Raw genomic sequence first — 16,306 nt, forward strand, 5'->3', positions numbered from 1 at the left:
TAAACGGATAGTACTCTAAAGAATTAGGGAGACATTTGGAAGCTTTTCCAAGAACTTGTAATTCACACCATGCCCTAACTGCTCCGTGCTGTGTGCTCAGTTGCTTAGTCGTGTCCAACTCTTTGCGACCCTATGGACTGTAGCCTGCCAGGCTCCTCTGTCCATGGGGATTCTCCAGGCAAGAAGACTGGAGTGGGTTGCCATGCCATCCCCCAGGGGATCTTCACAACCCAGGGATCAAACCCAGGTCTCCCACGTTGCAGGTGGATTCTTTACTACTGTCTGAGCCACCAGGGAAGCCCCTATCTAGAAGTTTCTACAAAATCTTCCACATACCCTATTCCCGAGCACTTACCAGGGCAGTCCCACAAGAGGCAGAAAACCAATGCTCCTCCTCCTTCTCCCTTCATCGTTTCATGACTCCCAAGGCAACCTTCCAAATCTGTGGGTCTGGCGTCCAGTAAACAGTGGAGAAACGCTGGGCATTTCCTGTCCCAGAGTTCCTCAGGACTCGATGGAGATGGGCAAAGCCAACTGCCTCTTTCTCACACGCCTCCCTCCTCCACCATGTCCACAGGGCCTGACGTGATCTCACACACATTTCCCAAACATGTCCACCCCAATCCCTGGGTCCTGCCCAGTCACCTCTGCCAGAGGAGGCAGAGATCACTCTATGACATCACTTCCTTGCCTTGCTCCCTAGGGGCCCGGTCTGTCTACTCCAAAGCTTGGCTCTAATACTTTGTCCAGATACAATTTTTAGATGCCCCCAAGGAAAAAGTTTCCCACCACTTCTTTCAGACCTTTCTGAACTTGGTGGCCACCACAAGTGAAAATCCCCCAAAAGAGGTTTGATGGTTTGGTTCAAAGAACCCAAAAGAGGAAGAAGAGGAAGTCAGAGAAACACGAGACCTATGTCATATATTTATGTGTTTCCTTATTTAACTCATATTACTGTTCAATGTCAGGCACAATTCTCTCTACATCCTCAGATGCACATTTCCTTTATCCATCTTACACTGTGAACTCCAGGAGGACAAAGAAGGCCAGCGTCCATCTACTTTATTCTATGCAAGTTCTCCTCCACAATGAATGGTAAACCACTGAATTTGTTCTGTTGCTCAACAGTAGAAGAGGTTACACCAAGATAAAGCTAGCAGGAGCAAACAAAAATAAGAAGCAACAGGGTGGCGATCAACTGATCAAGGGGCCCTGCCAAGACTTTGTCACTGAAGGAGCCCCTACTAGGGATTCAGAAGAAGTGTGGAGTAAAGCAATGTATCCACTGCTTTCAGTAGATTCTCAATAAGGTCTAAGACCCAAAAAGATAAAGAACAACTGGGAAGGGATATCACTTTTTCTTTTGAAATTTGGAGTGAGGGCAAGGAATAAGATTAATGCATATAAAATTACAGGCGTGCTAAGTGGCTTCAGTCATGTCCAACTCTGTAGGACCCTATGGACTGCAGCCTGCCAGGCTCTTCTGCCCATGGGATTCTCCAGGCAAGAATATTAGAGTGAGTTGCTGTGCCCTCTTCTAGCAGATCTTCCTGACCCAAGGATCGAGCCCGTGTTTCTTACGTCTCCTGCACTGGCAGGAGAATTCTTTATTACTAGCACCACTGGGAAGCTCGATATTACAGAGGACATCAATATAATAGTAGTGCTGTTTTGGGATGAGTGTTTTTTATGAGCCAAGTCCCAGGCTAAATCATTACAGACTATAGTTCCCTTAGTTCTTGCAACCACCTATGTTGCTGTGCATTATCTCAAGAAATAGAAAGCATTATTCTCAAGTCTCAGATGAAAAAAACAAAGGCTGAAAGAGTTTAGGTAGCTTGCCCAAGATCACACATCTGGTCAACCAAAGCTAGGATTCAAACTCTGAGTCCATGCCAAGCTGCAGGAATTGATGACCTCAGTGGCATAAAAAGCCATGGGGGAGGAGTCAAACCTTCAGGCTATGGACCCGGGTTCTGCCCTAGGTAAATCCCTCCCCCTTTCTGGACCTTTGTATCCCTGCATGTAAAATAAGAGAGTGAGACTAAATCAACATTTGATGCAACAGTGTTTACAAAGTATGCAACAGATATTTTCTGTAATGGGTCAGAGAGCGGATATTTTAAGTTTTGCAAGACAGCCTGTCTCTGTTACAGCTCCACGACTCTGTCATGGTACCGTGAAAGCACCCAGAGACATACCCAAGTGAACAGGCATGGCTGTGTTCCATAAAACTTTATGTACAAAAATAGGTTCAAGGCTAGATTTGGTCCATGGGATTGTGCTTTGCTGACCCTGGACCAGATGATCCGTAGGGTCCTTCTGAGTCTGACATTTCAGAAGTCTGGGCCCTGATTCTAGCAGTGGAGCCCAAAGGGACCAATGCCTTGAAAAGTCAGCTGTACAGAGGTTGTTCCCATAACTTTTATTTTGTCGTGTTTGACAATGTCAACAAGTGTGGTTAGAAAGTAAATCCTGGGGATTCCTGGTGGTTCAGTGGTGAAGAATCCGCCTGCCAATGCAGGAAACACGAGTTCCATCCCTGGTCTGGGAAGATCCCACGTGCCATGGAACAGCTAAGCCTGTGTGCTGCAACTATTGAGCCTGTTCTCTAGAGCCCAGGAACCATAACTACTGAGCCCACGCCTCCTAGGGCCTGTGCTCTGCAACAAGAGAAGCCACCACAATGAGAAGCCTGCACACTGCACCTAGAGAGTAGCTCTCGCTTGCCACAACTAGACAAAAGCCCCTGCAGCAACGAAGACCCAGCACAGCCAAAAATAAATAAATGAAATTATATAGACACACACCCACATTAAAAAAGAAAGAAAGCAAACCCATTGCTCAAGGGGAAAAAAAAAGTAAATCCTGGCAGTGGCAATACAAAGCAGCTCAGACGAGCTTTAGCTCCAGCAAAATCTCCATTGACACCTGATGTGGACAACTGTTAATACATCTGTCTTGTGAAGAGCATGGTGCAAACACAGCTGTGTGCCCGCTTTTAAACCAGACTGCAACCCAAAGACCATTTCTTGAGAAATGTGAGGGCCACCACAGATTTCTGAACAAAGTGATGGGCAAAGCCCGTGGATGATAATGGCACAACCAGAATCTCTCAAGAAAACGGCATGCGCTCCCCTTAAGGAAGAAAGGACACTTTCTTGGTTCCAGACCCAATAGGCTTTTCACACTCTGTGCTTTGACCCCCTTAAACCCCACACCACCCCTCCCAGTTCAGCGCTCCTGGGCTCTCCTGGACCATGTGATGTGATTTTAGCCCCTGGTGACTTGGCAATTAATCTTCACCAACTTACTGCAAAGGGCTGCTCTGAGCTCGCTCGCTCTCTCTTTCTCCCTCTCCCTCTCTCTCTCTCTCTCTCACTCACTCGCTTACCAGGAGATGTAGTGCAACTAGAATATTTGGGCTGGGGAAATCGTTGCTCACCAAAGATTGACAAACTATAATCACCAGAGAGAAAAGCAAGTTTTCCCCGAGGGAGTTGAAATCCCTCACTCCCAGGAGCCTCTGACCTGCTGACTTTGGAGGTACAGGATGCCTCGACAGCAGCCAGTGTCTCCTGCTCAGAAGAAAGGGTGCTTCTCCTCTCCCTCCTGGACCACAGCCCGGACAGAAATCCTCCTTCAGGTCCCCAGAGACCCTAGTGTACCTCATGAAGCAGGGGCCTCACACCTCCAATTCTTTTTTCATTTTAAGTTTCATTTACTGAGTACTCTGTATTCCAGCTGTGCCACCTGCCAGCTGTCGCCTTGGGCAACCACTCTGAGACTGAGTTTGCTCATCTCTACAATGTCAATAATAACAGCATTTATAACATTATTATCAGAATTAAACCAGAAAATGTACATAAGGCATTTGGGGCACAGTGTCTACTCTAGCACGTGGTAAGCACTAAAGCTCTTGGCTGATAGACTATTACACTGTGCTAGGCGCTCGACACAGTATCACATTTAATCCCCACTTCAGTCCTCTGAGATAGGCACTATTATGATCTTCATGTCACAAATGAGGAAACCACAGCTCAGAGTGGTTAAGTGACTTGCCCAAGGACACACAACTAATAAATTAATGGGCCTGGGACATAAACCCAGGTCTGTTTGGTGGCAGTGTTCAGACTCTTAGTTACTTTACTAGCCTGCGCAAGGCCACACTAGCAGCTACTAAATAAAGGAAGCAGGATTAGTCACCAAGTTGGCTCTTAGATCTTCAGCAGACTGAGTGCTGTCCTGGGAGGCAGGAAAGCCTGACCCAAGGAGCTCCTCTACAGAACCTTTTCACCCAGACAACTCTGCCATGCCGTCCCTTGCCTGACCTCTGCCTCGCTCAGGAGCCTGATCACATTCTATCTTCTAATTTCCTTCAGGGCTAACACTGAACCTTCTGCTCCCCTTTTTTTTTTTTAAATCTCAATCTGATGCAGAGAGAATGATGCAAGCTTTGGAGCCAGACAATAATGCTTTGAACACTCATGCCGCTTATTCACTGAATGGGTTTGGCCATGTCACAGGACCTCTCTGAACCTCAGTATCCTCATATGTAAAAGGAGATATTTCCCACCTTGCATTGTTGTAAAGATTTGAGTAAGTGCACACAGAGTACCTAAAACAGTGCCTCCCACAGAGTAGGTCCTCTCTGAAGGGTGCTTTACCATCATCATCATCTCCTAAGGCATTTAGCTCACTCTAGGTTATTATTTGCTTGATTTGATTCACCCACAGTGCCTAGCATGATGCCTTACACAGAGTAGGTGCTCCTGTGTATGGCTGGCTGAACCAAAAACTGGAGAGAGGTGGAGAGGGAGTACCATGCAAAAGTGCACGACCACAGTTGAGAGGTCTCTTCCCACAGGTCTCTAAGCAGATCTCTGAATTTCCCACAGCCTTGGTCTCCCCACAGGTCAAACGCAGTGGCATCTTCTCCTAGAGGGCCCACAGAAATGGGAGTTTGCAACATCAGAGGTTTCTAATGTAATCAGATAGATAATGAAAAGGTTCTTCTTCCCTGAGCCTTGAGTGAGTCAGAGCTCTGTGCCTGGCATTGCCCCGGGGAGTACCAAGAAAATGAAATATCCTTGTGACACCTAAACAAATGGTCAATTCCGTGGGTCAAATATCAGCCAGAGGGGTTAAGAGGCGTCTCCAGTGAAGGGAGGAAAGGAGCAGCAGATCATGAACACGGTGCTTAGTGGAGTCCAGGTACATGGCTCCTGTTAAGGCTAATCCCTGTTTGCCTTATGATGGGATGTGTGTTTTGCTTTCGTGAAAGATGCTGATAAATGACAGCGTGTCTGAAATCCACATCCGGACACCTAAATCAAGCCATAAGTTCTCAGTTAGGTAACAAACTATCTTCTTTTGTAACAAGTATAAACCAAATCTGTATCTCATACTTGCTCTTTTTTTTCCCCCCCCTGGCCTTTTGCCACTGTAGAAAAATGTCAGATAGGCCAAGTTTTCACACTGCAGCTGGTTACTGTGATTATGTAGACACAGTCTCTGTAAATTCAGTATGTGTTGCTGGCTGCTCAATAGCTGGTAAAATTAATGCCCAGGGAAGTGGGAAATGGGCCACCACAATCAAAATGTGGACTTCAAACTTGCTTCTCATTCGCCCCACTCTTTCCCTCCCACATCCCTGACTTTGTGCTAATCGCCAGCTTTCTGCCGACTTACTGGCGTTCTCTTCCTCCTCCCACTCTGCCTTGGGAGTAAACCAGTTCAAGAGAAGTGCCATCATCCTAGACTTGAAGATACATGAAGATGATGGGAGCTGAGCATATGAAACCCCACTCCCACCCCACTATGGATGATGCATGGGAGAAAGGGGCAGCAAGGTTGCTGTAAGAGGCCACTTTATCCAGCAAAGGAAGCTGACCACTGGAAACTAGAAAACCTCAAAAGACCGTCTAGCTCAGGCCCTATCTCCAGACAGATTAGTACATGAGCCACCCAAGACAAAGGACAGTCTCTTCTCTTCGCAAGGACCCTGGCAGAGGCCTGCCTGAGTTGTCCCCATCTCGCATCTCACTGTGTAAGTCATGAGTAGCTGCCATGTGTGGCTTCCCTCTGCTCTGTGGGCCAGGGAAATGGAGTTTGAGAACCAGCTCTGCACCTGAGTAGTTACGGGAGTTCACCAACTTCCTCTACCTCCTGGACTACCTCCAAAATGAGAAAATGGGCAAGTGAGGGTTCTGCCAGCTCTGGAAGACCTGAATCACTATAAACCTGTGAATCTCTTATTTTAAAATCTTCAAATACAACTTAAGCCAGTTTAATTGAAATAGAAAGAGTATTTTCAGGGTTCTCTCAACCACAGATTCCTTAATCTTAGGGAACTCCTTGAAATTTTATATTTTATGCATTTGAGAGTCTGTAAATTTTGGTGGAAGAAGAGTAAATCCTTAGATAGGTGTACAATATTCCCCAGAAGAGGTTAGGGACCCACCTCTAGGATGAAGAACTGAAGTGTAAATCATCTTGAGTGGTTTCCCGGTTCCCTATCCCTGAACACCAGGCTATACTGATTATCAAGGGCAGGAAGTAGGAAGATGCAGGATTCTGGATGAGAATAAAGGAAAGCATAGGCTTTACTTCTCAATCTCCAGCTATCACTACCCATTGCTCTGCTGCATGTCTGCTAGCCATACAACCTCAGGAATCCACTAACCTTCTCTGAATCATGGTTTTCTCAACTTTCAGTGGAGCGTGGTATGTTTCTCTTAAAGGTTGTTGTGAAGAATAAGAAATTGAGTAAATGCTTGACTATCAGTGGAAACTCAATAAATGTAAGTTTCTTCCCGCCACTAGTGGCTCGGATCCCAAAATTGACTATTTCGAAGATAGCTCCATCTATAACAATCAATTAACATTTATCTCAAATGTAAATTGGTATAGTTACTATAGAAAACAATAAGGAGGTTCCTCAAAGAATTGAAAATAGAGCTACTATATCACCCAGCAATCCTGCTTCTGGGTATATATCCAAAGCAAATGAAGACAGGATCTCAAAGAGATATCTGTACCCCCATGTTCAATGCAGCATTATTCACAAGAGCCAACACTTGGAAATAAGCGTCCATCAACTGATGGATGGATTAAGAAGATTGATATACATACACAATGGAGTATTATTCAGCCAAGATAAAGCAAGAAATCCCGCCATTTGCAACAACATGGATAAAACTTGAGGGCATTGTGCTAAGTGAAATAAATCACACAGAGAAAGGCAGATACTACATGATATCACTTATATATGAATCTTTAAAAAAAAAACTCATAGAAACAGAGTTAAGTGGTGGTTACCATGGGTTGGCAGAGAAGGACCGGGTGGGGAGATGTTGGTCAAAATATACAAACTTCCAGTTATAAGATGAATAAGTTCTGAGGATCTAACGTACAGTATGGTGATTGTAGTAATACTATATTATATACTTGAAAGTTGCTAAGAGAGCAGATTTTAAATGTCTCATCGCAAAAAAAGAAATGGTGATTATGTGATATGTTGGAGGTATTAGCTAACAGTATGATAGTAATCATTTTTCAATTTATAAGGGTCTCAAATCAACTTACATAATGTTATATGTCAGTTATATCTCAATAAAGCTGGGGGTGGGATTCACCCCCTTCTTTCTTCTGGAGGAAAAGTGTGACATAGCAGCTAAGGGCTCAACTTTGGGTAGATGTGCGTTTGAGTTCAGCTCCCAAATTCTCTGCTTGATGGCCGTGTGAACATAGGCAAAGAGTTCAATTTTGCTGCACCTTAGCATCCCATCTGCAGAATGAAATGGTTATGAGAACGGTCTATCTTTCCTAGTGTCGTAAGAAAATAGGAAAAGTACTTAGCACGCTGTCTGGGACTGGGACATATGGATAAATGTTAACTAACATGAGGCTCTCCCTCAGCATCCTTAGCCACACCTTCTCTCCTAGGTACCATTCATCCACCTTGGAGAGTGTGTCCCTATAGCTGAATGTCCAACGTGGATATCAGGCAGAAAGGGAGGAAAAAATCAACAAATAATATGGATTCTCCAAGTCGCCGCCCTACCCCCACCCCCACTGCCACCCCCAGATAGCCTACAGTTTGTTGCCATTTCTTTCAGGTCGTGACTCAAACATCACTTCAGTAAAATCCTGAGCACCCAGATAAAATTTCAAATGTGCCCCCAAACCATTCCATTTCCCCAACCTTGCCTTATTTTCTGTTACACCTGTCCACCTAGGGCACATCTCAGAATTTGCCTACTTATTTGTCGGTCTCCTCCCACTAGAATATAAGCTCCCCAAGGACAGAGGGGTCTTTATCTACTTGGTTCAGCTGCTATACCCACAGCACCTAGAAGAGAACCCAGGGCAGACAGTGGACGCCCGATTAACAACCTGTTTAATGAATGAGTGAGTGAGCGAATGAATGAATGACAAGAAGCTTTCCACCAGAAAGGCTGCACAGGGAGGTAAGGATGGGGGTTGGTCTCAGACCTGACTCAAGGCCCTCTAACCTGCTTAACCATCGAATTCTGCCTCTTTTAGGTTCCACGCAAGTTGCAAAGCTTACTCCAGATCCCCTCATTAAAAACAAGCACCCCTACCCCCATTTTAAAACTGCGCGGTGAACAGGAGGCAAAAGAACCCCAGAGGGCCACTCGGGGTGGGGGGTTGGGGAGGAATGGAGGGCAGGGGGAATCCCCACGCTGAGGTCGCCCTACCCCGCCCCCCTCTCTGCACACCCTACCGGCTTGCCCCCCGGGGGCGGCGGGGGGCGCAGCCGGCCTCGGAGCTCATCTGGGTGGCGGCGTCGGGGCAGCGGGAGCCTTCGCTGGACCCGCATTGCCCCCTAGTGCCGCGCGGAGTCAGGGCGCCGGGCTCCCCCGCCTGATGTCACCGCCGTGCAGTCAGCCCAGAGGCGGCTCATTGAAAGCAGACCCTCCTCGGCGCTGGCTGGGCGGAGGCGCCGCTGTCCGCAGACCCGCCGCGGACCGGGCAGAGCCGGGCGCCCCCTGCCCCGCCACCCTCTCCTCCCCGCCGCTCCCCGCGAGCCCGGCCTGGCGCGCCTGACGTGGACCATTAAACTTGGAGCTGCCGCCTCGTCCCTTCTCTCCTCCTCCTCCCTCTGACAGGCGAGCGAGCGGCTCGGTGCAGGCAGGAGACGTGCTGCCGGGCTGGGCGGCCCGGGGGAGATGACTTCTCGCCAGGAGGGCACCTCTGGGAAGAAGACCACGGGGGAAGCAAAGTTTCAGGGCAGCTAGCTGAAGAGCCTTCCCCGCAGCCTTCTGAGCCCTGTCACCCCGCTGGCTATGGAGGGCGGACTCTAAAATGAATCCCGATCTGGACACCGGCCACAACACATCAGCACCTGCCCACTGGGGAGAGTTGAAAAATGCCAACTTCACTGGCCCCAACCAGACCTCGACCAACTCTACACTGCCTCAGCTGGACATCACCAGGGCCATCTCCGTGGGCCTGGTGCTGGGCGCCTTCATCCTCTTTGCCATCGTGGGCAACATCCTAGTCATCTTGTCTGTGGCCTGCAACCGTCACCTGCGGACGCCTACCAACTACTTCATCGTCAACCTGGCCATTGCCGACCTGCTGCTAAGCTTCACCGTTCTGCCCTTCTCTGCTGCCCTGGAGGTGCTTGGCTACTGGGTGCTGGGCCGGATCTTCTGTGACATCTGGGCCGCCGTGGACGTCCTGTGCTGCACAGCCTCCATTCTGAGCCTGTGCGCCATCTCCATCGACCGCTACATTGGGGTGCGCTACTCTCTGCAGTACCCATCTCTGGTCACCAGGAGGAAGGCCATCTTGGCGCTCCTTGGTGTCTGGGTCTTGTCCACAGTCATCTCCATTGGGCCTCTTCTTGGGTGGAAGGAGCCGGCACCCAACGATGACAGGGAATGTGGGGTCACTGAAGAACCCTTCTACGCCCTCTTCTCCTCCCTGGGCTCCTTCTACATCCCTCTGGCGGTCATTCTGGTCATGTACTGCCGCGTATACATCGTTGCCAAGAGGACCACCAAGAACCTGGAGGCTGGAGTCATGAAGGAGATGTCCAACTCCAAGGAGCTGACCTTGAGGATCCACTCCAAGAACTTTCACGAGGATACCCTCAGCAGTACCAAGGCCAAGGGCCATAACCCCAGGAGTTCCATAGCTGTCAAACTTTTTAAGTTCTCCCGGGAAAAGAAAGCAGCCAAGACCTTGGGCATTGTGGTCGGCATGTTCATCTTGTGTTGGTTACCCTTCTTCATCGCTCTGCCACTTGGTAAGTTGGGGACTGGCCGAGGGGAACTGGGCATCCTCAGCTTTTGGGATTACTGATGAGCTTACTATAAAGTTTTCATGGGTTTGGGGTTTTTAATGCAGTCTGTGTGTGTTTGGAGGCTGGGGAATATTGTTTGTTCTGCAAAGGCTTTGCAGAATGGGTAGCTGGCTAAGAACCAACTCAGGTGTTAGCAGAACATGCTAAGGGGAGGTACGAGTTACTCGAAATAGAACCATGGGAGGAAAATCTGGTATGTGGAATGACTCATTCAACAGCCTTGGCTTAATAATTAAAAAGGACACTGGACTTGAACATCATACCAGCATTATTTCAGTTGTAATGATGTGTCGGCTAAGGCAGTGTCTGTCACTAATGCAGCATACAAAATAGTTTGTAGTTACCGCAGACACGGCATTTGGGAAGCAGAGAGGCAGCTCGGACATGGGAAGGCAGTTTTCATTCAGCATGTCCAGGGCTTTTGCAGAGACCCACGGTCCTCTAAAGCTTTGCAGAGGCTGCGTTCTGCCCCCATCCCTTACCACTTCCTCTCACCTCCACGTACTCCCTTCATTATGAGTTAGTAAGAGCATTTTATGCCTCACACCCCCAACCAACCTTAATCTAAAGCTTTGAGATTTGAAAGAGAAGGTTGATGGTCAGAGGATTATCCAAAAATATCCCAAAATGTCCCAAACTCTGGTGATTGATGGAATGCTCAGAATTAAATTATAGTTGCCCCTCACCTTCAGCTGCTAGATACCAAATCCTGCTAGTATGAAACTGAGCCCTTCCTATCCTATAAGCATGTGCCCATCTTCATTTGACTGGGGAGTCCTACTAAGTGAGTTGTTCAAAACGCTACCTGACTTCCTCTAAGGATGAAGCCGAGGTATGGTTAGGAGGTAAACCTAGAAGAGGATACTGTGCCATCGTGTCCACATAGCTCAGGAAACACTTGTCCCTTCTCTGAGGCAGCGATTTGCTTTAGTTTCTTTTCCTGTCCCTGGGGGACGCTCCAGAAAATGAATGGAGGGAGGTGATCATGGCAGTCATGTGCTATGATATCAGAAGAGGCCAACGGCTGCTACGTGCCATGGACCACTAATGCTGCAGTCACACCAGGGGCTCAGTTGCAACCGAACATAACCAATCCCTCAAGTCACAAAAATCCTAAAGACACACTGCTTCCAAAAGAAAGAGCCAAATAGAAAGAGGGCAAGCAGATGTCAGGAGTTTCCGTTTAAGAATGACAAAGAAGAAAAGCTGTTTAACCTACTCTCATATTGTAATTTCTAAGGCTAGCTTTTGAGCTAGTGCCTTTCAGAAATATTTTCATTGTGTTGAGCTGAGAGGGTTCGTAGCTCTATACAGAGTAGTGGTCACATCCCACTGCCCAGCATTCTTTTCTTTCCTGAGGTCTCAGGGCCCTTTTGCAGGCCTGTCCAGTTAAAGTGCATAACAGTTCACACTGCACTGGACCATACAAAGGTCATGGTCACACGGGGTGATTTGGCTACTAATTAGCCATGTGACCTTGGGCAAATGATGACTGCTCTGTGAGCCTCAGTTTCTTCACCTGTAAAGTAGGGCTAATTGCTATTTGCTCCATGGGGTTTGCGCTAGTGCATGGAAAGGACTTAATACAGTGTTTGGTACACAGCAAATGCTCGATTATAGATATAATCCTATCCCTGTTATTAAAGGCTCAGAAGGGAACTATTGACTAGATCTTATCCTTTCTTCCTTCTTCCCCTGATCCTCAACTGACAGAGGCTGTGACCAGAGCATCCTCAGGAAAGACAAGGTCCCAGCAAGATGCGGGAATGAATCACAGTTGCAGACTTTCACTTTAGGGGCAAGGGAAACAAGTGAAAAGGCTGCCAACATGTTCCAATGGAAAGAGCACTGCTCTGAGGGTCAGGAGCAATAGTGTGTATGTGAGCTTTGCCATCAATTAGCTCTGTGACCCTAGGTGTTGCTTTACCTTCTGGGCTTCCAGTCTCACTTCCAGGGAACACCAAGGGCTGGACTAAATCAAGGGCCCTCAAACTTTAATAAAGATCAGAATCATTTGTGGATCTTAATAAAAATTCAGCTTCTAAGGCCTAACACATAGAGAAGCTAATTCAATAAATCCCAGGAATCACATGCTTAACCAGCCCACCATGAGACTTTGAGAAGCACCAGCCAGGGGATCTCTCAGTTCCCTTTAGCCGCCAGCCTCCTGGACACCGAGGTTTTTAAACACTGCACAGGTTAGCACTTGCCCACCCACATGCTGGTGCAGGACAGTGTGGCTGCTGTCTGCACTCCGCTCTTCACGCCCACCCTCAGTTTTCTCTCCCTTTATACGCTTTCAACTTCTGCCCTCTTTCTGAGATCTTATCTTCCTAACAGCTCAGGTCCTTGGCTTCCACGCCACAGAAAGTGAGGCGTTCTTGCCACCTAGAGATTTATCAGAGCTTGTTTCTCTTCTGCTTGACTTGAACACTTTCTGGCCGGCCATTGTCTCCCAATGTGCTGTTCCTGAGCAGACTCCATCCACACGCTTCTCCGGAGGACCTCCAGCCCCTGGAGGGTAAGGAATGTGGACTCCAGGCATTGAGTTTGGGATGGACTTCAAAAGTTACTCAAGAGTTTCAAACAGAGAAGGTATTTGATTAACATGTTCTTACCAATTTAGAAAGAGCATCTGAGCGAAATGGAGAGATGGACTTCTGCTTGCTCTGAGTTCAGATAACACCCAAATAAAAGTAACATGACGTAGAACAATAATTCCTTTGGAATCTGAAGCAGATTCCAAATTCTAAATTTTCCATGAAAGGCTTTTCACTCTGAAGAGGAGAAAGCAGATCTGGGGGGAGACAGCGGCTGGCAAACAGAGAGGTCCAGGTAGGAGTAAACCTCCAGTGGTGATAGACAGCCAGGTGCCTGGGTGGCACCAGATTTCTGTCTCTGTGTTTTTCTTCTCCATGGGAGAGGAGGGTTGGGATTCCTCCTGGGAAGGAAATAGCTTTGCCCCCTACAGGGTCCTGGTTAGGGGTTCCATTTGTTTTCTTTCCTCCCTTGTTTTTATTTTGGAGAGCATGGTTGGGCTGCCTGCAGAGACAGGCCTCCTATCTCCTGTGCAGCCCTCCCCACCTGTAACACCCTCCCTATCTCCTCCCCACCCTTTCCCTGTGGCTTCAACAGGGTTGGGCCAGGGACCAGCTCTCACTTACTCAGGAGCAGGGATGGATCCACCAAACAAGAACGCTTTTATTCAGCCCCTGGAATCAGGCCACGGAGGGACAGGAAATAATTGGAATATAATATAGCAGCATTTCTACTTGATGGGCCATGTGCAAGATGTCCAAGCAGTCTTCGGCTGCCTGGCATTATAATGAAGGCCAACTCCCACCCGCCTGGGGTGGTCAGGGTTCAAGAAGTGCCTGGGCTATTGAGGGATGTGCATCGCACTGGGGAGGGTGGGGGAGGGGTTTAAGATGGGAGTGGGGGTGGGTAGCAGGAAGCGCTGGGCAGCCAACTGGTAGCTGAGCTTGGTGTGTTGTTTAGAAAACACTGGAACCTTGCCTCGGTCCAAATCTTTCTTCCGTCTTTTAAAATGCTGAAAGGCACCAGGAAGCCATTATTGAACTAACTGCTTTTCCCTCCAAATAAATGAAGGTCAATTTCAAAGAAACAGTTGTGCTCTCTGTAGTACTGGAACCAAATCGGAATCCTTCTGTCCATTGATTTGTTTCTCTAGTTCTCTCATTCAGATCAGGCCTGATAAATTTCCACCTCCCACAGGAGCATAAGGGAGGGTGGGGGTCCCAGGGATGACTCAGAACAGAGCCACCCTGACAAACACAAGAAATTTCTGGTTCTGAGGTTTCAAAACACAGAGATTTGAGTTGCTCACAAGGAAAGTAACTGGGTTTGAGTGAGGGGAAATTTTATACACAGGGAACCCTTCCTAGGGGCTTCCCAGGTGGCAAAGAAACCAGTGGTAAAGAAACCAACTGCCACTGCAGGAAACATAAGAGACATGGGTTTGATCCCTGGGTCAGGAAGATCCCCTGGAGAAGGGCATGGCAACCCATTCCACTTCTTGCCTGGAGAATCCCATGGATGGAGGAGCCTGGTAGGCTACAGTCCATGGGGTTGCAGAGTCAGACACCAGAGAAGCAACTTATATGCATTCAAGGTTTCCTAGAAAAGGGAAATCTTACTGAAAGAAAATATATTCAGCCACCTCTGAAATCATTAATGAAGACTTCCTAAAGCACCTACTATGTACTAGACACTGTACTAATCCCTGGGTTCTTGTGCCAAAGCAAACATGGTCCCTGCCTACAGGAGGCTCATAGCCCAGTGAGGTCATATTATCATAGAGCACATACTATGTACCAGGCATTCTGCTAGACCCTCTACAGACATTATCCCACTAATCCTCTCAGCTGCCCTGACAGGGGAGCTCCTTCTTGACAGAAGATACTGAAGCTTGGAGTGGTTAGACTTCTTGCCCAAATTCACACAGCCAGTAAATGATAGAGACAAAACTTGAATCCATGTCTGTCAGAACAGGTACTTACTTGGCCCAGTGCACAAAGGCGATGTCTGATCTTTTCGCTTTCGGGTCCCAACCTGCTCTCATAGCAAATGTTCTCCAGGAACCCCAGAGCCACCTTGTCAAAAGCTGATTATTCTAGTTCTGTTACAAAACCCTGTTACAAAACCTTGTATTCCCTTTTCACCCCTTAAAAAGATTGACTCATAAAATATTAGAGAAGATCATCCACATTCTAGTTCAAGGCTAGGCCTTCTCTTACCTCCTGTACTGTGTAGGATATGCGTCTCCCTACGCTGGGCATCTAGTCACCCCAACTAGGAAGAAAAAGTGGGATCTTGACCTTCATCTGGAAACCTGGTTCCACATCTTTATCATGCATTCATTCATTCACTGAATAGTTATATATTTATTGGAAGCCTACTAGGTCCGGGCATTGTGCTGCAGATCCAGTGGTGAGCAAAGCAGCTATTCCATGTTCTCATAGAATTTAGTTCTAGTGGGGAACACAGGTAATCTGAAAAATACCCACATGCAAATAAACATAAATGGTTTTAAGAAAAGGGGTGTGCTGCTATTAGAAGTATACACCAGGGATCAGTATATCACAGGGCTTCCTGAGTGGCATTTAAGCAGAACCCTGAACAGTTTGGAAGAGTTAATTCAGTGACAGAGCAGGGAGAAAAAGAGAGCTCCAGTCAGAAGGAAGGGCACACCTGAAAGTCCTGAGGCAGGAGCTGGCAAGGAACTAACAGAGCCTGGAGAATAGAGGGCCCACAGGTACGAATCAAGGCTGGAGGTGTGGGCAGAGGCCAGGCCACGCCAGGGCTTTTAAGCCACATTAAGGATTTTAGGTTTTATGATAAATTGCACCAGCCACTACTGAAGGATTTGAAGCCAACAAGGCATACAGTATGAATTATGTGTTTAAAAGACGGCTCAAGCAGCCATATGGGGCACAGAGCAGAGATGAAGCAGTTGGAACATAATCCCAGTGAGAGCTAATGGCAATTTAGACTAGGCTGGTGGCAGTGAAGGTGGAAGGAAGATGGTTCAGAGACTTGGGGATGGATTGGTTATGATACAGGAGAGCAAGAGATATATCTGGAATATCCTTGAGGTTACTAGGTGAAACACAACCAAGATTCCTCCCAGGCTCTCCTCAGACCCCATTTATCAGGGCTCACAAGACACCATGATATGCCAGACACTCTTCTGAGTTGAGTAGGGGCTTCCCTGGTGGCCCAGACAGTAAAGAATCTGTCTGTAATGCAGGAGACTAGGGTTCAGCCCCTGGGTTGGGAAGATCCCCTGGAGAAGGGAATGGCTACCCACTCCAGTATTCTTGCCTGGAGAATTCCACGCACAGAGGAGCCTGGCGGGCCACAGTCCATCAGGTTCCAGAGTCAGACACAACTGAGCAATTAACACTTATGAGTTGAGCAGACAAAATGTCCCAACGCAAAAGTCAGAAC

The 16,306-nt window shown here is 47.7% G+C and overlaps 1 protein-coding gene across 1 annotated transcript in view; it reads left to right on the top strand.

Moving 5' to 3' along the window:
- The first annotated feature begins 8,547 nt into the window (after positions 1–8,547).
- Positions 8,548–16,306, top strand: part of ADRA1B (adrenoceptor alpha 1B) — a 61,733-nt gene continuing 53,974 nt past the window's right edge. The window contains exon 1 of the mRNA XM_069592528.1: positions 8,548–10,279. Coding sequence (XP_069448629.1) covers positions 9,331–10,279 — 949 coding nt within the window. The 5' untranslated portion in view covers positions 8,548–9,330. The remainder of the gene's footprint in view (positions 10,280–16,306) is intronic.

This window comes from Ovis canadensis, chromosome 5 (genome assembly GCF_042477335.2).
Source record: "Ovis canadensis isolate MfBH-ARS-UI-01 breed Bighorn chromosome 5, ARS-UI_OviCan_v2, whole genome shotgun sequence".
Classification (NCBI taxonomy): domain Eukaryota; kingdom Metazoa; phylum Chordata; class Mammalia; order Artiodactyla; family Bovidae; genus Ovis; species Ovis canadensis.